The sequence below is a fragment of the Narcine bancroftii genome, chromosome 7 (genome assembly GCF_036971445.1).
Source record: "Narcine bancroftii isolate sNarBan1 chromosome 7, sNarBan1.hap1, whole genome shotgun sequence".
Classification (NCBI taxonomy): domain Eukaryota; kingdom Metazoa; phylum Chordata; class Chondrichthyes; order Torpediniformes; family Narcinidae; genus Narcine; species Narcine bancroftii.
This window is the reverse complement of record NC_091475.1, coordinates 205,427,258-205,452,286: the sequence shown is the minus strand read 5'-3', so window position 1 is coordinate 205,452,286 and position 25,029 is coordinate 205,427,258. Positions and strand designations below refer to the sequence as shown.

The 25,029-nt window shown below is 44.5% G+C and overlaps 1 protein-coding gene across 2 annotated transcripts in view; it reads left to right on the top strand.

The window, feature by feature from the left end:
* The window catches only part of nlgn4xa (neuroligin 4 X-linked a), a 218,606-nt gene that overhangs the window by 172,122 nt on the left and 21,455 nt on the right, over positions 1 to 25,029 (top strand). Inside the window, exons 2-3 of one of the 2 annotated variants that reach the window (XM_069892551.1) lie at positions 5,338 to 5,523; positions 10,248 to 10,257. In XM_069892551.1, coding sequence (XP_069748652.1) covers positions 5,338 to 5,523; positions 10,248 to 10,257 — 196 coding nt within the window. The remainder of the gene's footprint in view (positions 1 to 5,337; positions 5,524 to 10,247; positions 10,258 to 25,029) is intronic. The other variant, XM_069892550.1, reaches the window with a different exon arrangement.

The window sequence follows — 25,029 nt, the reverse complement described above, 5'->3', positions numbered from 1 at the left end:
TGTGTTTTTTCAATCTGGTTCATTACTTCCAGGAGAGGAGTAATTAATAAGTCTTTGAATGTTTTATAGAATTCTACTGGGAGTCCATCCTCTCCTGGTGTTTTATTGTTCGGTAGTTTTTTTAATCTCTCCTGTATTTCTTCTATTTCAAATGGTTTTATTAATTTATTTTGCTCCTCTTTGTAATTTCGGTAGTTCAATTTTAGTTAGAAATTCATCTATTTTGTCTTCTTTCCCTTCATTTTCAGTTTGATACAATTGTTTGTAGAATTCCCTGAAGTTTTTGTTGATCTCCGTTGGGTTATATGTAATTTGTTTGTCCTTTTTCCTTGATGCCAATACTGTTCTTTTAGTTTGTTCTGTCTTAAGCTGCCACGCTACACACGAGGTTACGCATGATACAATATAATTGGTTACACAGGCTATACATCACACCCCAAAAGTTAAATAAATGGGACCCAACAGTATCAGACAGATGTTTTCGCTATAAAAAGGAAACGGGAACAACAATACATGCAATTTGGACATGTGAGAAAGTGGAAAAATTTTGGGAAGATCTAAACCAGATATTAAATAAAATCACAAAAAGCAATATACCAAAAAACCCAGAGATCTTCCTCCTAAGTAATATAAGAAATAAAGAATTTGGACTCGATTTGGATGGAGCACAGAAAAGATTTGTTATGATTGCCCAAGCTGTAGCAAAAAAATGCATTATGTCAACCTGGAAATTAGAAGACAACTTGAGAATATAACAATGGTATATAGAAATAAATAAATGTATTCCATTAGAAAAAATAACATATAATTTAAGAAATAACATTACAATATTCGAACAAATATGGGGACCATACATGAAATACAATAGAGAAATCCTACCATGAACCTCCACCACCTAAAATGACAGAAGGAGAAGACAACAAAATGAACTGACTCAGTATATAAAAGTAAAAGATAAAAATTTCTTGTTTATTTTATTAAGTGACGACATTGTTTAACGGGTTTAATGTATCTTATAGATAGAACTTTGAATAAATGGGAAGGGGGGAGAGGGAGGGAGGGAAGGGAGGGGGGAAAAGGGGAGAAAATGACACTGTATATATTCAAGAGAAAAATGTCTGTTTGTATTTTGGTCAGTATGGTTTATAGTGTGAAAAATTAAAAAAATTAAAAAAAAGGTTGAAGTTATGAAATACCTGGAAGCGCATGACAGGAGAGGTCCGAGTCAACAGGGTTTTTTAAAGGGTAGATCATGTTTGACTAACCTATTAGAGTTTTTTGAAGAAATCTCGGGCAGGATAGACAGAGAAGAAGCTGTGGATGTTATCTATTTGGCTTTCTATAGGGTGTTTTGATCGCACAGGTTCAAGAAGACAGCTCAGCACCACCTTCTCAAGGTCAACTAGAGATGGGCAAAAAAATTGCTGGCACGAGGCCCAGATAATAAATATGAAAGGAAACAAACCACACCAGAGCATCTTTAACATTTGAATCCAGCCTTCTCTTTAGTACAAATGCACCGGGAACAAAATTAGCATCAGTGAAAGTCAAGATGAAAATATTCAGTGAGGTCTCTTCAGGAAAGGGAGACTGCTTTTCATTATCTGGTCTCTGCCTGGTCTCAGCTCCATTCTCGGGAGTGATAAAGACAAAATGTGAGCTTCCCCTTCCTCGAGTTGTCCCAAAGGATGTTAGTGATAGACTCAGTTGGCACTATAAAGAAGTGGGGGGACCTCCTTCGAGTGCTGTGTACATTTCTGGGGCATCTTATTTGAGAAAGGAGGTGTTGGCATTGGAGAAGGTCCAGAGAAAGATTTGCCAACCTCTGCGATAAGTTCCACAGACTCAAGACCCACTGATGAAAGAAAAATTTCTGCCCTTTCATCCTGAAATGCTACCCTCTTGTCCTAGAATCCCCTTCCATAAGAAACATCCTCACCACCTGTTCAGGTCTTTCAGCATTCGAAATGATTCTATTGGTTACCTCCTCACTTTTCTGTACTCCAAGTCCAAGAGCCGATATTCAATCCTCATATATTAACCCTTTCATTCTTGATATTATTCCAAAAAAGCTTCTCTGCACCCCCTCCAACACCAGCTTGTCTTTTCTCAAATTAGGCACCCAAATCTATACACTGGCGAGGTCTCACCAGGGCTCAACATTTAAATATATTAACAGGCCAGTTCGAGTCTGTGTCGCCCAATTTATACCCCATTAACCTACACCCCAGTACATTTTTGGAGGGTGGAGGGAAACCAGAGGCCCTGGAGAAAACCCATGTAGACACGGGGAGAACGTACAGAGAGCGTGGGATTCGAGCCAGGTCTGATTCAGATTGCTGGCGTTGTAAAGGCATTGCGCTGACTGCTATGCCATTTGTGCCACCCTGCTCTTGTATGCTATCCCTCTAGAAATGAATGCCAACACTGCATTTGCCTTCTTCATCACGTATTCAACCTGGACGTCAATTTTTGAGGCATCCCACGACATGGACTAACTTTGACTTCCAGTGGATGCGGTTTGTCCTAATGATTTTGTTTTCTCTGATGTTTTTGTGTACTGCACAAGACAGCAGAAGCTGTGGATTTTCTTGTATACCTCCACTGTTGTGGGGTTCAGTGAGGAGCCTGATGGCTGTGGGGAAAAGAAAGATTATCTTTGAGCCTGTTGGGGCATGCTCACACACTATGGTGCCCTTTTATCTTCCTTCTCTGCACCATCATCTTCACCGGTACAGTTCCTCATGGCTACCTGCTGTGAACTACCCCATTGATGCAAATTTAGACAGAGTCCGAATGTACATTTATAAAAGGCTTTTCAACATCTCGGAACATTCCAAAGCACTTCATAATCATCGAACTCTCTTCTGATATCCATGTAAGGAATGTGGCAGTACATTTATCTGTAGGGTGATCCATGTATCAACACTGCAGTGATATATTTCAGCGTACTGATGAGTTATAAAGATTGGAACATTCAAGGGAACTCTTCTCTACATTTGCTGAGGGTGTGCCATGATGCACTTTACATCCAGATGAAGAGGTGAATGTGACTTAAATATTCATCTGTCAACAGAACATTGTATTGAGAACATCAGCCTTGAGGAATAAAGGCAGGAAATGCTGGAGGTGTTAGGCAGGTCAGGCAGTGGCCTGAGATGGGGAGTGAAGAAAGAGAGAGAGAGAGGGAGAGAGAGAGAGAGAGAGAGAGAGAGAGAGAGAGAGAGAGAGAATATTACCTCCAGTGTGGAACTTGAACCCTAAACCCTGACATAGAACAGTGCCCATTAGATGGCATGTTGGCGCGATATTAGTGCTTTTCCTCACAGCTCCAACAGCCCAACATCAGGTGCTGTCTGCGTGGAGCTTGTATGTTCTCGGTGTGACAATGTGGCTTTAGTTTCCCCTCATATCCCAGAGATCTGCTGCAAGATTCATTGTCCAAATTATTCTGTGGTGTAGGTGAGGATCAAAAGTACAAAGGAGTTTTGATGAGCGAGGGAATAGTTTGCAAGGATATAAGGAATGGAACTGGTGGAATTGGACTGCTGGGTAGTGGTATGATCCTATTTGACTTAAGGAAATAATACCATAGCCTGATTAAGATGTTCAGTTCTTCTTTATGTCCAAAAGTCTGGAACAATATGACTAATCTACCAAGTTCCTGAATTCAATAGAAATGCAAAGGCAAAAAGCAGGGAACTGGCACAAAAGCAATGGGTTGAATGGTCTCCTTCTGTGTGAATTCCATTGGGAGTGTGGTCATGTTCACCAAACCCGTGAACTAATTTTTCCAAACCATCAGCAGTAACTTGATGCATTCTCTACCCTCCGGGTTGACATATGATATAGTTGTCAACACCGCAACAGGAAGGATGTGGTGGCAATAAAGAGAGTACAGAAGAGATTGACCAGGATGTTGCTTGGATTTCAATAATCCGAAGCAATTCGGATGGGCTGAGCAGAGCATAGGCTGATTGCAGGAAGCAGAGAATTGGAATACAGGGATCATATTCTGGCTGGCTGCCAGTTGCTCGTGGTGGTCCACAGGGGCCAGTGATGGGGCTGCCTCTTTTTATTTTGCATATCCTTAACTTTGATTATGGAACGAATGGCTCTGTGGCCAGGTTTGCCGATGATACAGAGGTAAGCGGAGTAGTGTTCAGGAAACAGGGAGGCTGCAGAAGGAAAATGGGCAGAGAAGTGACAAATGAAAAATACAGTGTCAGAACATGTACAGGTACATGCACTTTGGTAAAAGAATTAAACGGGCCGACTATTTTCCAAATGGGGAGAAAATTGAAAATTCCCAGGAACAAATGAGTCCTCGTGCAGGATAGCCTGAAGGTAAACTGGCAGGTTGAGTCAGTGGTGAAGCAGGCAAATGCAATGCTGGCGTTCATTTCAAGAGAAATAGAGCAGGGATGTTTGTTGAGGCCTTATAAGGTACCGATGAGACCACATTTGGAGCACTGTGAACAACTTTGGGGGCCTCATCTAAGAAGGAATGTGCTGGTGTTCAAATTGGTTCAGAGAAGGTTCAAAGGGATGATTCTGGGAATGAAAGAGTCTTCCTATGAGGAACATTTGACAGCTCTTAATATGTACTCAGAATTTAGGAGAATAAGAGGGAATCTCATTGAAGTGTTGGAAGGCGTGGACAGAGTAGATGTAGAAAGGTTGTTTCCTGCAATGGGAAAGTCTAGCACAAGAAGGCACAACTTCAGGAATGGAGGGCTACCGCTTAGAACAGAGTTACGGAGGAATTTCTTCACCCAGAGGGTGGTGAATCTGCGGAATTTGTTGGCAGAGGCAGTTGCGGAGGCCAAGTCATTGGGTGTATTTAAATTAGTGCAAAATAAGAGAAAATGAGGTCATGTCTGTGGTTCATCGTCCTTTCAGAAATCTGATGGTGGAGGGGAAGGAGCTGTTTTTGTACCGTTGGGTGTTCGTCTTCAGGCTCCTGTACCTCCACTGATGGTAGCAGTGTGAAGAGGGCATGGCCTGGGTGGTGAGGTTCCTTGAGGATTGAGGCTGCTTTCTTAATACACCACCTCTTGTAGATGTCCTTGATGGAGTGAAGACTGGTGCCCCTGATGATGCACTAAATCTCCTCAAACTTCTCACAAAATATAGGTGCTAGTGAACCTTATTCATGTTTGTATTGACATGGAGGCCCTAGGACAGATCTTGGCACCCAGGAATCTGAAGTTCTTCATCCTTTCCTCCACTGACCCCCCGATGAGGACTGGTCATTTAGCTATGAGATTTTCTCTTGGGCCACTGTCACTGGATAATGAATCTAACTCAATCAATTATTTTCCTTTTATTTTATAGGTTTTCTAAGCACAGGTGACCAAGCTGCCAAGGGGAATTATGGGTTGCTTGATCAAATCCAAGCCCTAAGGTGGATCAGTGAAAACATCGGAGCCTTTGGAGGAGATTCCATGCGGATTACTGTCTTTGGTTCTGGTGCGGGGGCATCCTGTGTAAGCTTGCTGACCCTCTCCCATTATTCCGAAGGTAAGGACTCCTCAGGAGATATGGGAAGAAAGCACAAGAGTGATTTAGTTTAAATGATTGTTACAGTCACCAGACACATCTGAGCTCTGTGGTGACCATCACAGTATGTCAGATAATTGTGGCAGTCCATTTTACTCAGCTTCATGAATTCATTTCTCTGAAGGCAATGGAACAAATTACAGAAGTAGTCCACAATGTTGTGAAAAAACTTCTGACCAGGGATGAATTTCGGAGATACACAACAATGTGTACCACCATTGAATGGGGATGAATTTTAGAGATGCACCACAATGCTTTGTGCAACCATTGACCGGGGATGAATTTTAGAGATGCACCACAATGCTTTGTGCAACCATTGACCGGGGATGAATTTTAGAGATGCACCACAATGCTTTGTGCAACCATTGACCGGGGATGAATTTCATAGATGCACCACAATGCTTTGTGCAACCATTGACCGGGGATGAATTTCATAGATGCACCACTAATTTCCATGAAGAGAATCCTTGACACTAAATTGACAACATTTGTTGTTTTTTTTGAATATTTTTTATTTTATTTTCCTTTTATTGTCTCATGTAAAAGCACATTTTTATTCCCTACATCAAAGTTTTTGGCAGTGATTTGTGAATTACATCCAAGGAAGTGAGGGATAGGGGGTCACATATCAACAGAAGAGATTTAGTTTAATTTGGCCTCATGTTTTGCACAGCCATTGTGGGCTGAGGTGCCAGTTACTCAGCAATACTGTCTTCTATGTTTGAATTAGGAAGGTTAAATTTCTACAGGGATGCACAGAGTACTTGCTTTTTGTTCTAGACCTAAGTACAAATTGTACAAATGCAACCCAACCTATCAGCATTTTCCAGTCCTCAGTGCAAGCACATGCAAACCACAACCATACAGACAAACAATACTTACGCAGTACATATATACATATATATATATATATATATATATATATATATAATCCATAAATATTGTTTAATAAATCGTAGCGTCTTGGAGGGTTTGCATTAGCATTTATTCAGTCGTTCACTTCCCGTGGGAAGAAACTGTTCCTTTGCCTGGTGATGTTGGCTCTGATATTCCTGACGGGAGCAGCTGAAAGATGCTGTGTGCAGGGTGGAAGGAGTCCTCAATGACCTTGTGCACCCTCTTCACCAATGACCCCAGTAGATCGCGTTGATGGGAGGAGGGAGACTCCAATTATCCTCTCTGCCGCTCTTATGGTCCTGTGGATTGACATCCAATTAGAGCAGAAGGCCTTTTCAGGTCTATCCCCCCCCTCCCCGCCGTATAAAGCAGCAGATCATCCCCCCTTGCGGCTAAATACCTACTTACCTGAAGGCGCCCAGAGTGCCTCCGAGGCGTTGACCCCAACCCTCCCCAGGGAGGGATACTCAGCGGAGTGCTGGGGTCTGCCAGTGCACCTGAATACTACGGCTGCTTAAGGGCAGGCTGATGATGTCGCAGTGGCGTGGTCAACCCGAGACATGGGAGCGTTGCCAGCAAGATGTGCTGGGACCTCAACTCAATTTACATCTTGGGATACCTGTGGTCACATAAATGCAGATATGTAGTTAGTTCACCAATCTGGATACACATTGGTCTCCATGCTGCATGCCTGTGCAGCGTGGGACCTTGAAGTATTACTTCACACCGCTGTCAGCAGCCGTGGTTCGCTTGAACGATGTCACGTCAGTGGGCGGAGCTACGGCTCCAGTCAGACATCCTCTTGCCTTTTCAGGGCTGCCACCTGAAAGGTGAGTGGGTACTTTCAACCCGTTTCCGTCACCGGCCTCAAGGTGGAGGGTTCACCTGAAAGGGCCTAGAGATGTGGAGGAATTTCTTCAGCAGGGAAGGTGGGAAATCTATGGAATTTGTTGCTACAAGCGGTGGTGGAAGCCAGATCACTGGGGGTAGAGAGATTAGTAAGGGATTGCTTAAGGTGGGATGTGGGTAGAAAGAAAAAGTTTGAAAACCACTGTATTAATCTTCCCTCATGAACTGGTTATGTGCATGGTTTCAGAACTCCAAAGGAAATGGGCCATTGACAATTTTTCTCAAATGGAATATTTCAGTAACAGTTGGGTCTAGAGCAGTGATTCTTAACCTTCCCTTCCCACTCACATCTCTCCTTAAGCAATCCCTTACTAATCACAGATCGCCGATGGCCTAGGGAATACTTAACATGGTATGGAGAGAAAAAGGTTGAGAGCCACTGCACTAGATGTAACCAGGACTTGTAAGTTTGACATATAGAGAGAGGCTTGGTATTTATTCCCTGGAGTGTAGGAGTCTTAGGGGTCGACTTATAGAGGAAGATAAAATGACTGGCAAGGATAAAGTGAATTTTCCTAATGTAGAAGTTCTAGAATTAGAAGGTGCAGGTTTAAGGTGAGAGAGGGAAGAGATTTAAGATTGGTGTAAGAGGAAACTTTTTTCACTCAGATGGTTCTCCATATCCAGAAGGAGCTATCAAAACGTGTGCAGTTTCGACGTACAAAAGACCTTTGGACAGATGTATAGATCAGAAGGGTCGAGAGTAAAATGGGTCAGCATTAACGAGCTGGGCCAAAGGACTAATTCCACGCTATTTGCCCTCTTTGGTTATTCCTTGAAAGGGCTTGGGCTCGAAAGGTCAGCAATATAGCGTTACCTCCTATAGATGCTGGAAGACCAGCTGAGTCCCTCCAGCATTTCGGCGTGCTTTTACTACAATCCACAGCATCTGCTCACTTCAGTGTTTCACTCTTTTATTTTATGGTTCTCTTTAAATAACTCTCCAAAGTTAATGAAGATGCATGCATTTGTACGTTTTTCCTCAATATGAAGAATAATACTGTAATCACACATTATTCCACTAATTTGCAAATTTGGTTCCAACACTCAATCACCACTTCTTGAACATGTCTGTGACCTTTCAAAAGCCCCTGTGTTTTAGCCCCTCCCTCTCCCTGTTACCTCCTGTAACATTCAGCACTCCTTGAATTCGAATTCATGCGACTGACTCCATTTTGCGTTGGTTCACCATTGACAGTGATGCTTCCATTTGGGATTCCCTCCCTGAATCTTTCTGACTCACTCTCTCCTTCATAACCTATCTATATCTCTCTCTGTGTTGACCGCGCAATTACCATCATCTGCCAGGCCTAATCACCTAAACTATCTATATCTCTCTACAGACACTCTACATAATTTTTTTTCACTCAATGCTGTGTCACCAACAAATTTAGATGCACTACTCTTGGCCCCTTCTTCCAAACTGTGATGAATATTGTGAACATTTGCTTGCCCAACACCGACCCCTCCGGCACACTGCTTTACCACTTATTGCCAACCTGAGAAACATCCATTTATTCCTTTTATTGTCCAACTGCTCCTCTAGCCATGTTAAAATGGATCTCCAAGTCCATACACCCTTCTTTTATGGATAAGTATTTGATGAGAATGGCTTCTGGAAATCCAGGCGTACACCTGTTCCCAATTTTACAGTTTCCCTCTACTCTTGTCAACAATGCACACATGAGCTTTTATTTTGATGTCTTCCAATTTTTTTCCTTTTTTATTCAAGGCTGTCTCTCATTCTGCCCTTGCCTTTAACTTTTGTTAAGCATGATGGAAAGTATCTGAAAGCTTTGCACTGTACCCTCACATAGCCTATGTTCACAGTCTGCATTGGCCAACTCCTCTCATCCCACTGCAGTCTCCCCTCTTTAGGCAGTCATTACCTTCAGAGTGTACTACAGCACTCTCCTTTCATGAGAGAAACTCAACCACTCTGTGATCACTTCTTCCGAGAGGATTCCTCGAAAAAAGATCATCCGTTTTGCCTTTCTCATTACCTAGGATCAGATGTAAGATAATATATTCCCTTGTAGCTTCAGTAACATGCTGCTCAAGAAAGCTACCATGGATGTATTCCAGCATGTCCTTTGCAATTGAATAAAATCGCCCAATCTAATCCCATGTCAAAGCTGCCATTCCACCCTTGCTGAGGGATCTCAGCTGGTCTATTCAGCATCTTCGCGAGACTAAGAGATATTGCCCATGTTTCAGGCCTGAAACGACGGCAATATATTTTTGTCTCCTGTATATGCTGAATAGGCCGGCTGAAGTTCCTCCAGCATTTTGGTGTTTTTACTCCAATCGCAGCATCTGCAGCCTATCGTGTTCCTTGCCATTCCACTCTTACATGCCTCAGATACTTCTTGGATTTTAACCTGTGCCCGTTTGATGGCCTGTTGTCTACTCCCACCAGTAATTTTTTTTCCCCCTTAATAATCCTATTCTCTACTCAGGTGGATTCAACTTTCTGCTCCTCATCTCTCACTCTTGCCCTAATTTCATCTTTAATTAACAGCGCTACCCCATCCCCCAAACCTCCTTGCCTATAGGTTCTTATGAGACCCTCGGGTATATAATTCCCAATGATCTTCTGCAAGGGGCACTAAATCATGCGGATTTGTGCCTCGAGCTAATTGACCATGTTTTCAAAACTGCGGGCATTCAGATGAAGCATCCTTACAAATTTTAAATTTAGACGTACAGTGTGGTAACAGACCCTGCGCTATGAGCCCGTGTCACCCACATACACCCAATTCACCAACAGCCCCCCCCCACCCCATACATTTTGAAGGGTGGGAGAAAAACCAGGGCACCCAGAGAAAGCCCATATCGATACATGGGAAGTGTCACCAGGTTGCTGTCATAGAAAATAGACAATAGATGGTGGAGGAGTGGGCCATTCGGCCCTTCGAGCCAGCACTGCCATTCAAAATGATCCACCATCAGTACCCCATTCCTGCCTTCTCCCCATATCCCTTGGCTCTGCTCTCTTTAAGAGCTCTATCTAACTCTTTCTTGAAAGCTTCCAGAGAACTGGCTTCCACTGCCTTCTGAGGCACAGATCCACAACCAAATGTTTTTCCTCAACTTCTGTTCTAAATGGCCTACCCCTTATTCTTTAACAATGGGCTCTGGTTCTGGACTCCCCCAACATCGGGAACATATTTCCTGCCTCTAGTGTGTCCAATCCCTTAATAATCTTATATGTTTCAATCAGATCCCCTCTCATCTTTTCTAAATTCCAGTGTCTACAAGCCCAGTCGCTCCAATCATACGACGATCCCGCCATCCCACGAATTAACCTCGTGAACCTACGCTGCACTCCCTCAACAGCAAGAATGTCCTTCCTCAAACTTGCACACAATACTCCAGGTGTGGACTCAGCCGGGCCCTGGACCTGTGCAGAAGGATCTCCTTGCTTCTATACTCAACTCTCTCTGTTATGGAGGCCAACATGCCATGAGCCTGCTGTAATGACATTGCATTAACCGTTATTCTTCTCCTTAACGCCCTCATGCTCTTTGTTCTTTCAGAATCTGGTCATATTTGTGACTTGACTGCACTCTTTATTTTTTTGCTCAATGTTGCTATGGTGTCCACCCTGCTCCTCTCTTCTTCCCGCACGGACTCCCATTCTCCTGCCAGTTTAGTTTATAGCTTCCTAATGCATGTTTAATGAGGCAGCCTACACTTGGGCAGAGAATTCCTCAGGTTCATTTCTCTCTGGGGAAAGCATTCCCTCCTCATCTTCAGCTACTCCTCCAAAGCTTGTCTGCATCCCTTAGGTCTAGTCTCCCCCTCCAATGGAAACAACTGTACCTCTGCCTTATCTACGCCTTTCATATGTTTCTAAAATCCCCTCTTATTCATCTGAATTCCAGCTAATATAATCCCAGGCAACTAGATCTCTCATCTCCAGAATCAATCCAGTAAACTTCCTCTGCACCACCTTCAAAAGCCAGTATATCCTTTCTCAAGTGGGCAGACCAGAAGTAGACACTGTCCTCCAGATGTATCCCCACTAGTATCCTGGACGGTTGCAGCAGAAACCTCCCTGCTCCAATCCCTCTTGCAATGGCTAACATTCCATTTGCTGACTTGATGACTTGTTGTCCTGCAAACTGCGCATGCACACACACACACACACACACACACACACACACACACACACACACACACACACACACACACACACACACACACACACACACACACACATTCTCTCTCTCTCTCTCTCTCTCTCTCTCTCTCTCTCTCTTTCACTCTGCCAACATTGGCCCTAGTTTTGCATTCCTCCCACTTCCTGTCATTGACCCTGCTGGTGTTCTGTGACTGGGCTCTGCTGAGATGGTCATCAGCGATACGCACTACCCGACACCCAGTCCTGGCAGCCAGCACGCTGCAGAGAACACAGTCCCCTCTCTTTCTCAATTCAGCAACAAATTACGGCACATAGACATCTCACTGTTCGCCCAGGGATTGCGAGTGAATGGATGGAACAACTCTCAATGCCAGCTTGACGGACCAAACCCTCCTGGTTGGCTCCGAGCTCCTGTTTGAAGATTTTGTTTTAATTCAATGCTTCATTCCCACTGTATAGTCCCCTCGCGTTTTCCCTGGCAGACGTACACTGAGAGTGAAGTCTGTTCTGGGTTTGAATTCCTTTCTTCCCTCTGACATGGTTTGAGTAGGGACAAACAAAGAATGCTCAGTAATCCATTCACATCTCGGTAATGCAGCCTCTTGGACTGAGCACTACATAGCTGCTTTTGTGCTCCACTTCCCAGAATAATGCCATGAATTATGAAATCTCTGGGGCCTTACGTACCAACCTAGATATGGAGTAGCAGATCATTTTCCCTTTATAAAAGGCTGAAACATTGTGTGCTCTCAGCATATCATCTCCCCCTAAAAATTGAGATATCTAGATAAAAGGACAAAGTTCAATGTGCCAGGATTACAAAGGTTTAAGAGAGATGGTGAGTTAAATCAGGAAGTGGTAATTCAGCCATGCCAAGCTCAAGTTTCAGAAACCTAGAGAAATGAGCTTTCATGAGAATAATTATGAGACCAGGGCAGAAGAGTTAAAGTAAAGACAGCCAGTCAAAAGGGCGCTTCATTGGATTTGTTCTCTGAACTGTACAGGGTCAGGACAAGCTATGAAATGTGTTCCCTGTTCAACAGAGAACACCAAAAGCAAATAAAACAGGTTTCGCGCAAGTGCCTTGGGTTGGGCTTGGGCTTTCAGGCATCCTGAAAATTAAATCCTGTTCAAGAGATGAACAATGGCTTCACCTCTCAGTTTTCTTAATTAACACAGCAGGAAGTTTGGGCAACAGTGGAAATTCATTGTGTGTATGTGAGAGAGAGAGAGAGAGAGAGAGAGAGAGAGAGAGAGAGAGGGAGGGGTTAGTGCATGAGTGAGGTTGTGAGTGTATGTGTGTGTTTGAGAGTGCGTTTGTGTGTGTGTGCATTAATCTGTGTATGTACAGTACGTGAATGTATATGTCTGAGAGTGTTTATGTGTGTGTAAGTATTGTGTGTAAGCATCACCTACGGCTCCTAGAACGCTTCCATCAGCGCTGTCTCCGCTCCATCCTCAACATTCATTGGAATGACTTCATCACCAACATCGAAGTACTCGAGCTGGCAGAGTCCTCAAGCATCGAATCCATGCTGCTGAAGACCCAACTGCGCTGGGTGGGTCACGTCTCCAGAATGGAGGACCATCGCATTCCCAAGATCGTGTTCTATAGTGAGCTCTCCACTGGTCACCAAGACAGAGGTGCACCAAAGAAGAGGTACAAGGACTGCTTAAAGAAATCTCTTGGTGCCTGCCACATTGACCACCGCCAGTGGGCTGATCTCACCTCCAACCGTGCATCTTGGTGCCTCACAGTTCGGTGGGCAGCAACCTCCTTTGAAGAAGACCGCAGAGCCCACCTCACTGACAAAAGACAAAGGAGGAAAAACCCAACACCCCACCCCAACCCACCAATTTTCCCTTGCAACCGTGTCTGCCTGTCCCGCATCGGACTTGTCAGTCACCAACGAGCCTGCAGCAGACATGGACATACCCCTCCATGAATCTTCGTCCGCGAAGACAAGCCAAAGATATATGAGTGCTTATGCGTAAGAGAGTGTGTGTGTGTGTGTGTGTGTGTGTGTGTGTGTGTGTGTGTGTGTGTGTGTGTGTGTGTGTGTTTGTTTGTGTGGGGGTGATGTGCATGTGTGAGGGTGTGTGCATGTGTGCTTGTGTGGGGGTTGTGTGGGGGTGGGTATGTTTATGTGTGCCCGTGTGAGTGTGTATGTATGGGGTGTGTGTGTGAGTGTGTGTGTGTGAGTGTGTGTGTGTGTGAGTGTGTGTGTGAGTGTGTGGGGTGAGAGTGTGTGTGTGGGGTGTGTGTATGGGGATGTGAGTGTGTGTGATAATGTGTGTGGGGTGTGTGTGAGTGTGAGTGATTGTGTGATTGTGTGTGTCTGTGTCTGTGTGTGTATGTGTGAGTGTGTGTGTGTGAGTGTGAGTGTGTGTGTGTGTCTGTGTCTGTGTGTGTGTATGTGTGAGTGTGTGTGTGAGTGTGTGTGTGTGTCGGTGTCTGTGTGTGTGTATGTGTGAGTGTGTATGTGTGAGTGTGTGTGTGTGTGAGTGTGTGTGTGTGAGTGTGTGTGTGAGTCTGTGTGTGTGAGTGTGTGTGTGTGAGTGTGTGTGTGAGTGTGTGTGTGAGTGTGTCTGTGTGTGTGAGTATGTGTGTGTGTGAGTGTGTGTGTGTGAGTGTGTGTGTGTGAGTGTGTGTGTGAGTGTGTGTGTGTGTGAGCATGTGTGTGTGTGAGTGTGTGTGTGTGTGAGAGTGTGTGTGTGTGAGTGTGCGTGTGTGTATGTGTGTGAGTGTGTGTGTGTGAGTGTGTGTGTGTGAGAGTGTGTGTGTGAGTGTGTGTGTGAGTGTGTGTGTGTGAGTGTGTGTGTGTGAGTGTGTGTGTGTGAGTGTGTGTGTGTGTGAGTGTGTGTGTGTGAGTGTGTGTGTGTGTCTGTGTGTGTGTGTGTCTGTGTGTGTGTGAGTGTGTGTGTAGTCTGCTTTGAAGCACCATGTACTATTCAGACATATTTCATTGTGATTTGAACACTTTATGACAACCTGAAAGAGATGCAAAAAACAAAAAAAATAACAAGAAACTCCTTCTTTCTTCACTGTCCTTCAGTATAAAATCAAGTTTATTAGCACCTACCTGCCTTAGTGTTTAAGAAGGTAAAGACGACGCTGGTGTTCATTTCAGGAAGAATAAAATAATAGCGGGGATGTGATGTTGAGGCTCTGTAAGGCACTGATGAGAATTCACATTGTGAGCAGTTTTGGGCTCCTCATTTAAGAAAGGCTTGAGAAAGTTCAGAGAAGGTTCACGAGGATGATTCTAGTAATGAAAGGGGTATCATAATAGGAGTGTTTGACTTCTCTTGGCCAGTACTCATTGGCATTTAGGAGAATGAGGTGAGGGGATCTCATTCAAACCCATCAAATGTTGAAAGGCATGGATAGAGTCGACATAGAAAGGTTGTTTCCCATGGTGGGAGAGTCTCAGACAAGAGGGCACAATATCAGGATTGAAGGGTATCCACTTAGAACAGGGATGTGGAGACATTTCTCAGGACAGAGGGTGGTAAATCTATGAAATTTGTTGCCTCAGGTGGTGGTGGAGGCCAAGTCATTGGGTGTATTTAAGGAAGAGATTGATAGGCTTTTTTTTGATTAGCCAGGGCCTCAAAGGTTACGGGGAGAAGGCTTGACAATGGGAAAATGGCAGGGCAGATTCGACGGGCTGAATAGCCTATTTCTGCTTCGATGTCATATGGACTCATGGACTATAAACCCTGAACCAGACGAAACAGTGTTTCTCCAGACCACGGTACACACACAACACGCAGCACAAAATGCTCACATAGTCATACAAAGATATGATGTATAAATATTTCAAAATACTTTACTTGTTTCATATATAAGAGACCCAAGGTTACAAGATGCCATTCATCAATTTTCCGCCTGCGGGCAGAAACAATATCCCAGTCCTGATTTTGATGTTCCTGTACCTCCTTCCCAATGGGTCAAATAATCCACATGATGGATAGAAGACATTTTCAATCATTCTTTACCCCTTACTTAAGCAAGTTGAGCCCTATTTAAGCAATTATGTCATCCATTTTAAACTGGCATCATGTAATGGAGTCATACAAAGAAGCTCACAATGTGCATGTTGGATAATTGTACTAATTCCATTTATTTGGTGCAAAGCTTTGGCAATTTTAGTACTCGTTCATAAATATTGTGAAGGTACCTGCCTCCTTCACTCTCTTGCATAATGTGTTCCTGGATTTCCACCACCTGCTTACCCTAAACTGAAGTCGTCTCGCTCTAGATGCCTCTGCTATGGGGAAATGAGAGGCATAGATAGGGTGGACAGCCGGTGCCTCGTTCTCGGGGCAACAGTAGCGAATACCAGAGGGCATCTGTTTAAGGTAAGTGGAGGAAGGTTTAGGAGAGACATCAGAGGTAAGCTTTTTACACAGAGAGTGGTGGGTGCCTGGAATGCATCACCAGTGATGGCAGCGGAGGTTCGCTCGACAGGAACGTTCAAAAACTCTGAGACAGGCGCAAGAAAAATATGGGTGTGAGGTAGGGAAGGTTTAGATTGATCAAGTTCAAGTTTATTGTCAAAAGTAGCATGAAGTTTGGTTAGAGAACTTTTAAGAAACAGTGAGAATAATACTGGGGGGGCTTGAAAGAGCCAGGGTGTTTCTCTTCGGAGTGACAAGGGATGAGAGGTGATTATGAGGATGGGGTGGACAGCCAGCAGCCTTTTTCCTGGGACCACAATGGCACATACAAGAAGGCATCTTGCTTCAAGGTGAGGGGAGGGAACTTTAGTGGAGCTGTCAGAGGTATGGTTTTTTTTGACACAGAGAGAGTTGGGTGCCTGGAATGCATTGTTGGGTTGCGGTGGAGGCCGGAGCAATAGGGATATTCAAAAGACTCTTGGACGGCACATGGATGGAAGAAGAATAGAGGGGTGAATTAAATGTATAGTCACACAACACGGTACCAGGGCCTTCCTGCCCACCAGCCTGTGATGCCCAATTGATCGACAAACCCCAAGCGTTTTAATGAATGGGAGGAAATTGGAGCATTTGGGGGAAACTCACGCAGACACTGAGAGAGTGTACAATCTCCTTACAGGCAGTGCTGGATTTCATCCCCGGTTGTTGGTGTTTGCAACAGCATTGCGTTAACTGTGTTGCTATGCATACCACCTTCTACGCCAACAGGGTCACCCTTATGGGCTATGGCAAGGAAAGATCCGAGTGTTGTTGAGTAGGCTTCTGTGGGTCAGCTGAAGGGGCTGCTCTGCGCTGTCATGTTCTATGTTAGGTGTAAAGGGGGGAATGGATGGAAGCAGGGTTGGAAGAAACAGGTTCAGTGGAGCAAGAGCAGATGGAAACAAGGGCCTTGCCAGGATAGTCCTCTGAGGATATTGGGTGTGTGTGTGTGTGTGTGAGAGAGAGAGAGAGAGAGAGAGGAGAGAGAGAGAGAGAGAGAGAGAGAGAGAGAGAAAGAGGAGAGAGAGAAATGGGCAGTGTGGGGTAGGGATCGGAGACTGTGGGGACTGAACAGTACAAGAACAGGCTCATTGACCCTTGATTATGCCAACTTAAACTGAATCTCTCTTGCCTGCACATGATCCATGGCTCCCATTCCCTGCATATTCACGGGTCTATCTCGAAGCTACTCTCGTATCTGCTTCCACCATTACCCCTGTGTCACGTTGGGAAGAGTATCAAGTTTGGTGCGTTCACAGGGAGAAGAGAAGGTGTGCACTAACAGGTGGCCGGAGTCCAACCTTGACTGACAGGTGATGTGACTTCTGAATAAGTTTCAGACAGGGAGGGGGACCATGTTTCCCTCCACAATCCAGGTTTAACACCCTGCCAGCCTGTTCCAGCCACCCACCATTTTCCTTGCTTCCTTCATCTGTAAAATATTTCCAATCTCACTTTAAACGCTTCCTCCAGTGTGCATCATTTTTTACCCTAGGGAATGGATTCAGTATCCCTGGAGATGGACCTCCCCTCAGCTTCTGACACTCCCAAGAAAATAACCCCAGTTCAACCAACTTCTTCCCACACCTCCTCACCTGTTAAGACCCCCTGCGAAACGATGTGCTTGTTTCTCTCCAGATAAATGCAGATTCTGTTTTATGCAGGATACAGGATAGATGAGCTTCCAGGAAAGTATACAGTAAGTATCATCGCGTCATAGGTCACTGAATCATAGCTTCAGGGAGACAAAACGAGTTAGAGGGTTAGGTTGGATAGGATTGGTCTTTATTCCCTGGAGAAGCACATTTAAGGGGGGGGGGGTGGGGTTGGGGCACAGACTGAAATCATAATTTTTTTAATGTTGTGGTAGAAGTACGGAAGAAACCAACTAAACTTTACTGCTTCACAGAGAAAGGGGCCCATAGGCAGAGTCCTAAGGGAGCCATAGCCAAAAAATGGTTGAGATTGCTGGTCTCAAGTACAGTCAAAACACAAAATGCTGAGGGAACTCAGCTGGTCTGAGACCACCCGCAGTTTGGAGGAACAAAATCTCATCTTCTGTTTGGGTTCCCTCCAATCAGATAGAATTAACATCAACTTTTCTGTTTTCTATTAAACCCCCACCCTCCCATCTTTTTCCTGTCTACTTTCCACTAGCTGCCTCTCTCTTCCTTCCCCTTTCCCACTGTCACCTTTCACACAGCCAAAATCACCTTCCCTCTTAGCCTATCCACTTAACATCTATTTTCTGTTGATCTGTACTCCTCCCCTTCCCATACTTTCCCCTTTCTTTCCCCAGCCTTTAATTCAGAACCTTGTCTATTTTCACTCATACCTTGATGAGGGTCTCAGGCCCAAGACGTCAGCAATAGATCTTTACTGCCTCTGGATGCTGCAAGACCGGCTGAGTTCCAGCAGCATTTCCATCTTTTGACTACAACCGCAGCGTCTGCAGACTTTCGCGTTTCACTGCCCTATGGAACAGGAAGTGTGAGTGCTAATCTTATCGACATTTATAAAATCATGAGGGGCAAGGATAAAGTGAACGCTCGCAGATTTTCTCCCCCCAGTCTAGATGATTCTCGACCTTGTGGGCAGTGCTCCTTCCAAGCTGTGTGCACGCACCAATGTGCAGGGTGTGTGCCCGCTAAGGCAACAATGGCCGCCCATTTGGGCATGTGTGCGTGCGCACGCGGTCTGTTTTGGGCGAGTGTGTGCACACACTCAGAATGTTTGGGCGTGCATGCACAACCACAGTTTAGACCAGTGGTTCTCAACCTTTTCCTTTCCACTCACATCCCACTTTAAGTAATGCCTATGCCATCGGTGCTTAAGGAGGTAGGTGAGTGGGAAGGGAACGTTGAGAATGCTGCTCTAGACCCAATTGTTACTGAAATATTTTGCTTGAGAAAAATGGACATTGGCCCATTTCCTTTGGAGTTCTGAAATCGTGCACAGAATGAGTCAATGAGGGACAATTAAAACAGTGGGTTTCAAACTTTCCCTTCCCACTCACCTACCACCTTAAGCAATCCCTTACTAATCACAGACCACGAGTGGCCTAGGGAGTACTTAAAGTGATAGGTGAGTGGAAAGAAAAATGTTGAGAACCACTGGCTTAGAGGGAACATGGCTTGGGGACATAGTTTTGAGGTGTTAGAGGAAGGGTTTAACAGGGACTTCACACACAATATTTTCACTGAGAAGGTATTGTGTATCTGGAATGAGTTAGGTGATGAAACTGTAGAAGCAGGTGCAATTTTGGCATTCAAAATATGCTTGGACAGGTATACAAATAGGAAGGATATGGACCAAATCTCATCTCCTCACTTGTCAGCGAAGTGCAACAGCAACTGCACCTCTTGAGAAGACTGAAGTGGGCAAGGCTACCAGCCACCATCATGTCAGCCTTCTATAGGAGCTCTATTGAGAGCGTCCTGGAAAGCTGTATCACAGTGTGAGTATGCTTGCTGCAGACAAGTGGATCAGACATCAGAGGGCCACAGGACCATCAGAGTGGCAAAGGGGATTACTGGAGTCTCCCTCCGCCCTCCCCCCTCATCTTCATTGTCTGAAGGAGGCGGACCCCTTCACTGAGGACCCTTCCACCCTGTGCACAGCATCATTCAGCTGCTCCCGTCGGGGATGAGATACAGGAGGATGAGAGCCAGCACCACCGGGCAGAGGAACAGTTCTTCCCACAGGCAGTGAGAATGTTGAACGACCATAGGAACACCTCACACTAACCATCCAAGACTCTCATGTAAAAAACAATATTTATTTATTATATATAAAATACTTATCCTGCATAAGTATTATTTGTCTATATGTGTGCATATTTTGCACCAAGAATTGGAGAACATTGTACTTGTGCAATCAGATGATAATAAACTTGAATTTCTTCCCTGTAGGTAACAGGTTCTTCAGTGAACCCCTCAACAATGCAATCGTGTTGCCATTGAGTGATGCTAATTAATCTTCCTTTTGTCCACTCACATCCCTCTTTAAGTAATCCCTGAGCCATCGGTGCTCTGTGATGAGTCAGGGATTGCTTAAGGTGGGATGTGGGTGGGAAGGGAAGGTTGAGAACCTCTGCTCTAGACCCAATAAATATTTTGCTTGAGAAAAATTGTCATTGCCCCATTTGCTTTGGAGTTCTGAAACTGAGCACATAACGATTCGGTTGTAGTTGACCGGCAAGGTGGTACTGCATCTCTGGTAGTCACTGTGGACTGGCCTCTCCAGGGCACAAGCCAGTATTTTTTCCATACATCGGGACCTCCCTCTCCATGGTAATGACAGCTCCAAAGGAACGACGAAAGTCAATACAGTTTGGTGCCAGCAGCATCACCGGAGTTGCCGGGCTGGTGCTGGGTACAGAGCACCCCAGCAACCTTCGGGACTCCGACTCTGGATTTTTTTCTCAGGGTTTACTCCCAAAACATTTCCTGTGAGAGGGAACAGCCACAAAGCAGTAGAGGTTTGAAATTGGGGTAAAGAGTAAAGGGGTGTTGATGGAGCACTAGTGAGACTTCATTTGGAGAACTGTGCGCAGTTTTGGGCCCCCTATCGTAGAAAGGATGTGATGCTGTTGGAGAGGGCGCAGAGGAGATTTACTAGGATGATTCCCAGAATGTAAGGGCTAACGTACGAGGAGCGTTTGGCAGCTCTTGGGTTGTATTCATTGGAGTGTAGGAGAATGAGAGGAGATCTCATTGAGATCACATTTTGAAAGGTTTAGATAGGATGGATGCGGGTAAGATGTTTCCCTTGGTGGGTGAATCGAGGACAAGGGGTCATAGTCTGAAAATTAGAGGTTATCCATTAAAAACAGAGATTAGGAAGAACTTCTTTAGCCAGAGGGTCGTGGATCTGTGGAACTCACTGCCGCATACAGCAGCGGAAGCCAGATCACTGGGAATATTTAAAGAAGAAAAAGACATGTATCTCATTAGTGAGGGCATCAAGGGATAGAGAAAAAGGCCAAAGGTTGGAACCAGTGTAGATTAGCTTAGTGTAGATTTACGGAACAGACTCGATGGCCCAGTGGCATGCTTTTGTTCCTTTGTCTTGTGATCTTGTGAGTTTTTCCTCTTCTGGACTAGTTTCCATCCGTGGTTAATGAGCCAGTGGCCTGCCTTTGCCCCTTCTCCTGTCATTGTGAACAGCTCCGCCAGGCCTAAGTACTACAGCATGTGAAGGCCAGGAGTAGAGGCTGTTTGAACATTTGTGCAGCAGTGAGAGCTCATTCCCACCAGCACCCTTCGGCTGTGACAACCTTTAGAGCCAATACTATGCTCCGTAAATTGTGCTCTTTACACTGCTGTATGAATATTGGAGATAACTTCCTAGATTGCCCGCAGAAAAACCCTTCTCACTTTACAAGGTCTTCTGTGACAAATAAACTTAAGCTTGACAACTTGAACGCGTAAGCAATCACGACAAAGGCTCACAGCCTTGAGGTGTGCCAATGCTCAGCGCGAAGGTGCTCGATATTCTGCTACTGACCCGGGCAGACTGTGGTCTTTCCGTTAGGATGTCCAGGATCCGATCACAAGAGCGATATCAAGTCCCAGTGAGGACAGCTTCTTCATTAAAGAAACTGTCTTCAAGCCAATTTGTTCAAGGTTTCTTCATGATGGGGAAAAAGGAGAAGAAAGTATATCCAGGGTATGATGGGTCCGTCAGTATGTTGGCTGCATTCTGCAGGCAGCGGGACATGGGGATGGAATCCATGGAGGGGAGAGATGTTTGCTTGATGTTCTGAGGTGCATTCACTACCTTCTGGAGCTTCCATCAGAGGAGCTCCCAGAATGCGCTGAGGTGCACCCAGCAAGCCTGCTTTGAAAGGTTTGTCTGTTTGTGATATTTCTTTTATTGTAATAAAGAAACTTGTTTTTTTTTAAAATGAATCTTTTATTAGCTATAGACTCAAGACCGTGTAGAGGGCACTATCTTGAATCCAACTGAAGCTGTAACCCTCTGGTCTCCATCTCCCTCTAGTGCTCAGGAGGATCACTAAGGACTTTATCATTACATCCCCTTTCCTTGAGATGTTTAATCTAACAACATGACACACTAACACAACACAACCGTAAACACAACCATCAGCAGTGCAGTTCTTTTTCTTTTAGAGTTTCAGTCTGTCAGATGCTTTGAATATACGTGCCTGTGTCGGCTCTGCTGCTCCACTACTGTTGGGCACTGGTGGTATTTCCTCTGTTGCTGTGCAGGCGGGATCTTCCGCATTTGTCTGTTCCTGCAGTGCCTCTTGCATTTTCAGCAGGCTCTTTCGATTCCTCCTCAATATTTGACCATCCTCTGTTCTGACAGTGTAGGATCTTGGATTTACTTCTTCCAGGACAGTAGCCTTTTTGCCCCAAGTGTTGGAATCTCTGTCATGTTGTGCCAGTGGCCCCAAGCTTCTTGCCGACTTGACATCATTTGTTTTTTGTCTCCATTGTAGAAGTTTTTGTTTATGTTCGACATCTCTGTTCTTGTTTGGGTCTGCAGAGTAGCAAAGTGTGGTGCATAGTCTACATCCCATCAGAAACTCAGTGGGCGATGTATCATGTTCAAGTGGTGAAGCTCTGTAACTCAATAGAGCTAGATATGCATCTGAGCTGCTGTCCAGTGCTTGCTTGAGCAACTGTTTAACTATGTGAACTTCTTTCTCTGCTTTGCTGTTTGACTGTGGATGCAAAGGACTTGAAGTCATATGAATCATACTCCTCTGCAAAGTTCTGGAATTCTCTTCAACTTTAACATGGTTCATTGTCACTGCAGACAATTTGAGGAGTTCCATGTCTTGCAAAGATGAATTTCATATATTTGATCACACAAGCAGCAGACATGCTAGGAAGTAGCACAATCTTCGGATAGTTTGATAGATAATCAATAATCAGCAAATAATTATTTCCATCCACGTGGAACACATCAGTCCCAACTTTCTGCCATGGTTCCCCTGGTAAGTCAGTTATTATCATGGGTTCCTTTGTCTGCTTTGTGTGATGTTTCAAACAGGTCTCACAGCTTGAAACCATCCTGTCTATGTCAGCATTTATCCCTGACCAATAAGGAACAGTTCTTCCCTCCTCTTGCATTTTTCCATTCCAAGGTGGCCCTCATGCATCCTTTTCAGCATCTTGTTGCAGTGATTGAAGAATGACTGCTCGGATGGAGTAGAACCCCATCGACAACACTCAGGTCAGCTCTGATGTTGTCGTCTGGCTGACATTCATCTCTAGGCTATTCTTCATTCAGATTTTTGATGACCTTCTGTAGAACTGTGTCCTTTTCTGTTTCAGGTGTGACCTACTTTGATTTCATGTCAGATACAGGAAGAGACTCAGTGATCAGGTTCATGTGGAGATTTACATCTGTCTCTGTGGAACTCTCATTGTGTGCTTCACTCTGCATCATTGCCCTGGATAATGCATCCGGTGACACAATAGGTTTCCCTGGTGTGAACTACCTCTTGACTAGGCTTAAATTTTCACATGCTTTGTCAGCAAGCTGTGATTCATGCCATCTGGGACCGCTGTGAACCTGAGGTTATGCTCTTTATCTTTAACTTTTACCTTGAGTTTACATGTAGCTTTCATGTCGATGCTCTGTCCATTGTTGGCTTTGAATGGATGTACGGCTTTATCTTCACTGCCCTGATGTCATGCTCAAAGATCAAATTGACTTTTGCCCCTGTGTACAACTTGAAAGCAGTATTTGCTCCATTTATATGTAATAACACAGTCCACTTATCCTGCTCAACTCTGTTCACGCTTGGTTGTTCAGTGTCTGTTGGTTTATAGTCTTTCTGCACCACCATGCCCATGAGGGCAGTTTCTTCTATAGTGTGTACAGTGTGCACGCTTTCACTTCTGTTTTGTTTCCCTTTGGAAAAAACATTGCTTTGTGTAGTGATTCTGCCCTTTGCACTTATTACAGACTTTTCCATAGGCTGGGCATCGTTTTGGTGCTTGTTGAGTGCTATATTGTTTACAAATGCATATATCTCCAATTTATAATACCAGGAGTCTTTACACCCCATATTTTTGCTGATAATGAGTAATTCTCACTCTGCACATTCCTGGTGATTCTTCAACTCCTGGTACCATGTGATGTTTCTTTTATTGTAATATAGAAACTTGGGTTCTTTAAGACAACTGTATTTTATTAGCTATAGACTCAAGACCATGTGGAAACATCCATCTTGAATCCAACCGAAGCTGCAACCTGCTTGTCTCCATCTCCCTCTAGTGGTCAGGAGGATCACTAGCACTCTATCATTACTCTGTTGATGTGGCTGAGGTACAAGGGTGATATGGTTGTGCAATGTCGCCATCATCTGCTGTTCTTCTCAGTCTATATTTGGGAGAACAGTGGCATCCTTTATTGTCCTACTTCAATCGAGCAAAGTGACCTGAATGAGTATGGTTATCTGTCAGGTCTTAGCTAATATTTTGACATCATGTAACAATAAGCTTACAGGTTTAATAATTAGTGGATAGGATCAGACAGCATTGGTTGGCTGGTTTCATTGCCATAGAGATAAGATCTCAGGGCTGTGAATAAATTCAATAATTGATTTAAGGTAATTGTCAGAAGAATGAAAGACAAGCTGAGTGGGATATTGTGATAACCTGGAATCCATTGCCTGATGGTTCAGATCAGATCATAGAACATAGAACATAAAACACAGAACATTACATGCCCTTCAGGTTGTCGTGCCAGCCCACAGATAATTTAATAAAAACTAAACCCTCGCTATCTCATAACCCTCTACTTTTATTATCTGGCTGTGTAAGTGTCTCTTAAGTGCCCCTTTTGTTTCTCACTCCACTACCACCCCGACAAGGCATTCCAAGCACCGAAAACTCTGTCAAAAAAAACCTCCCCTGATGTCTCTCCTAAGCTTTCCTCCTTTCACTTAGTGCAGATAGCCTCTGGTGTTTGCTATTCCAACCTGGAAAAAATGTGCTGACTGCATCTGTACTTCCAACAATCTTGTAAAACCCCTTTTAAGTCATTTCTCATCCTTCTTCACTCCAGAGAGAAAAGCCCCAGTTCTGCTC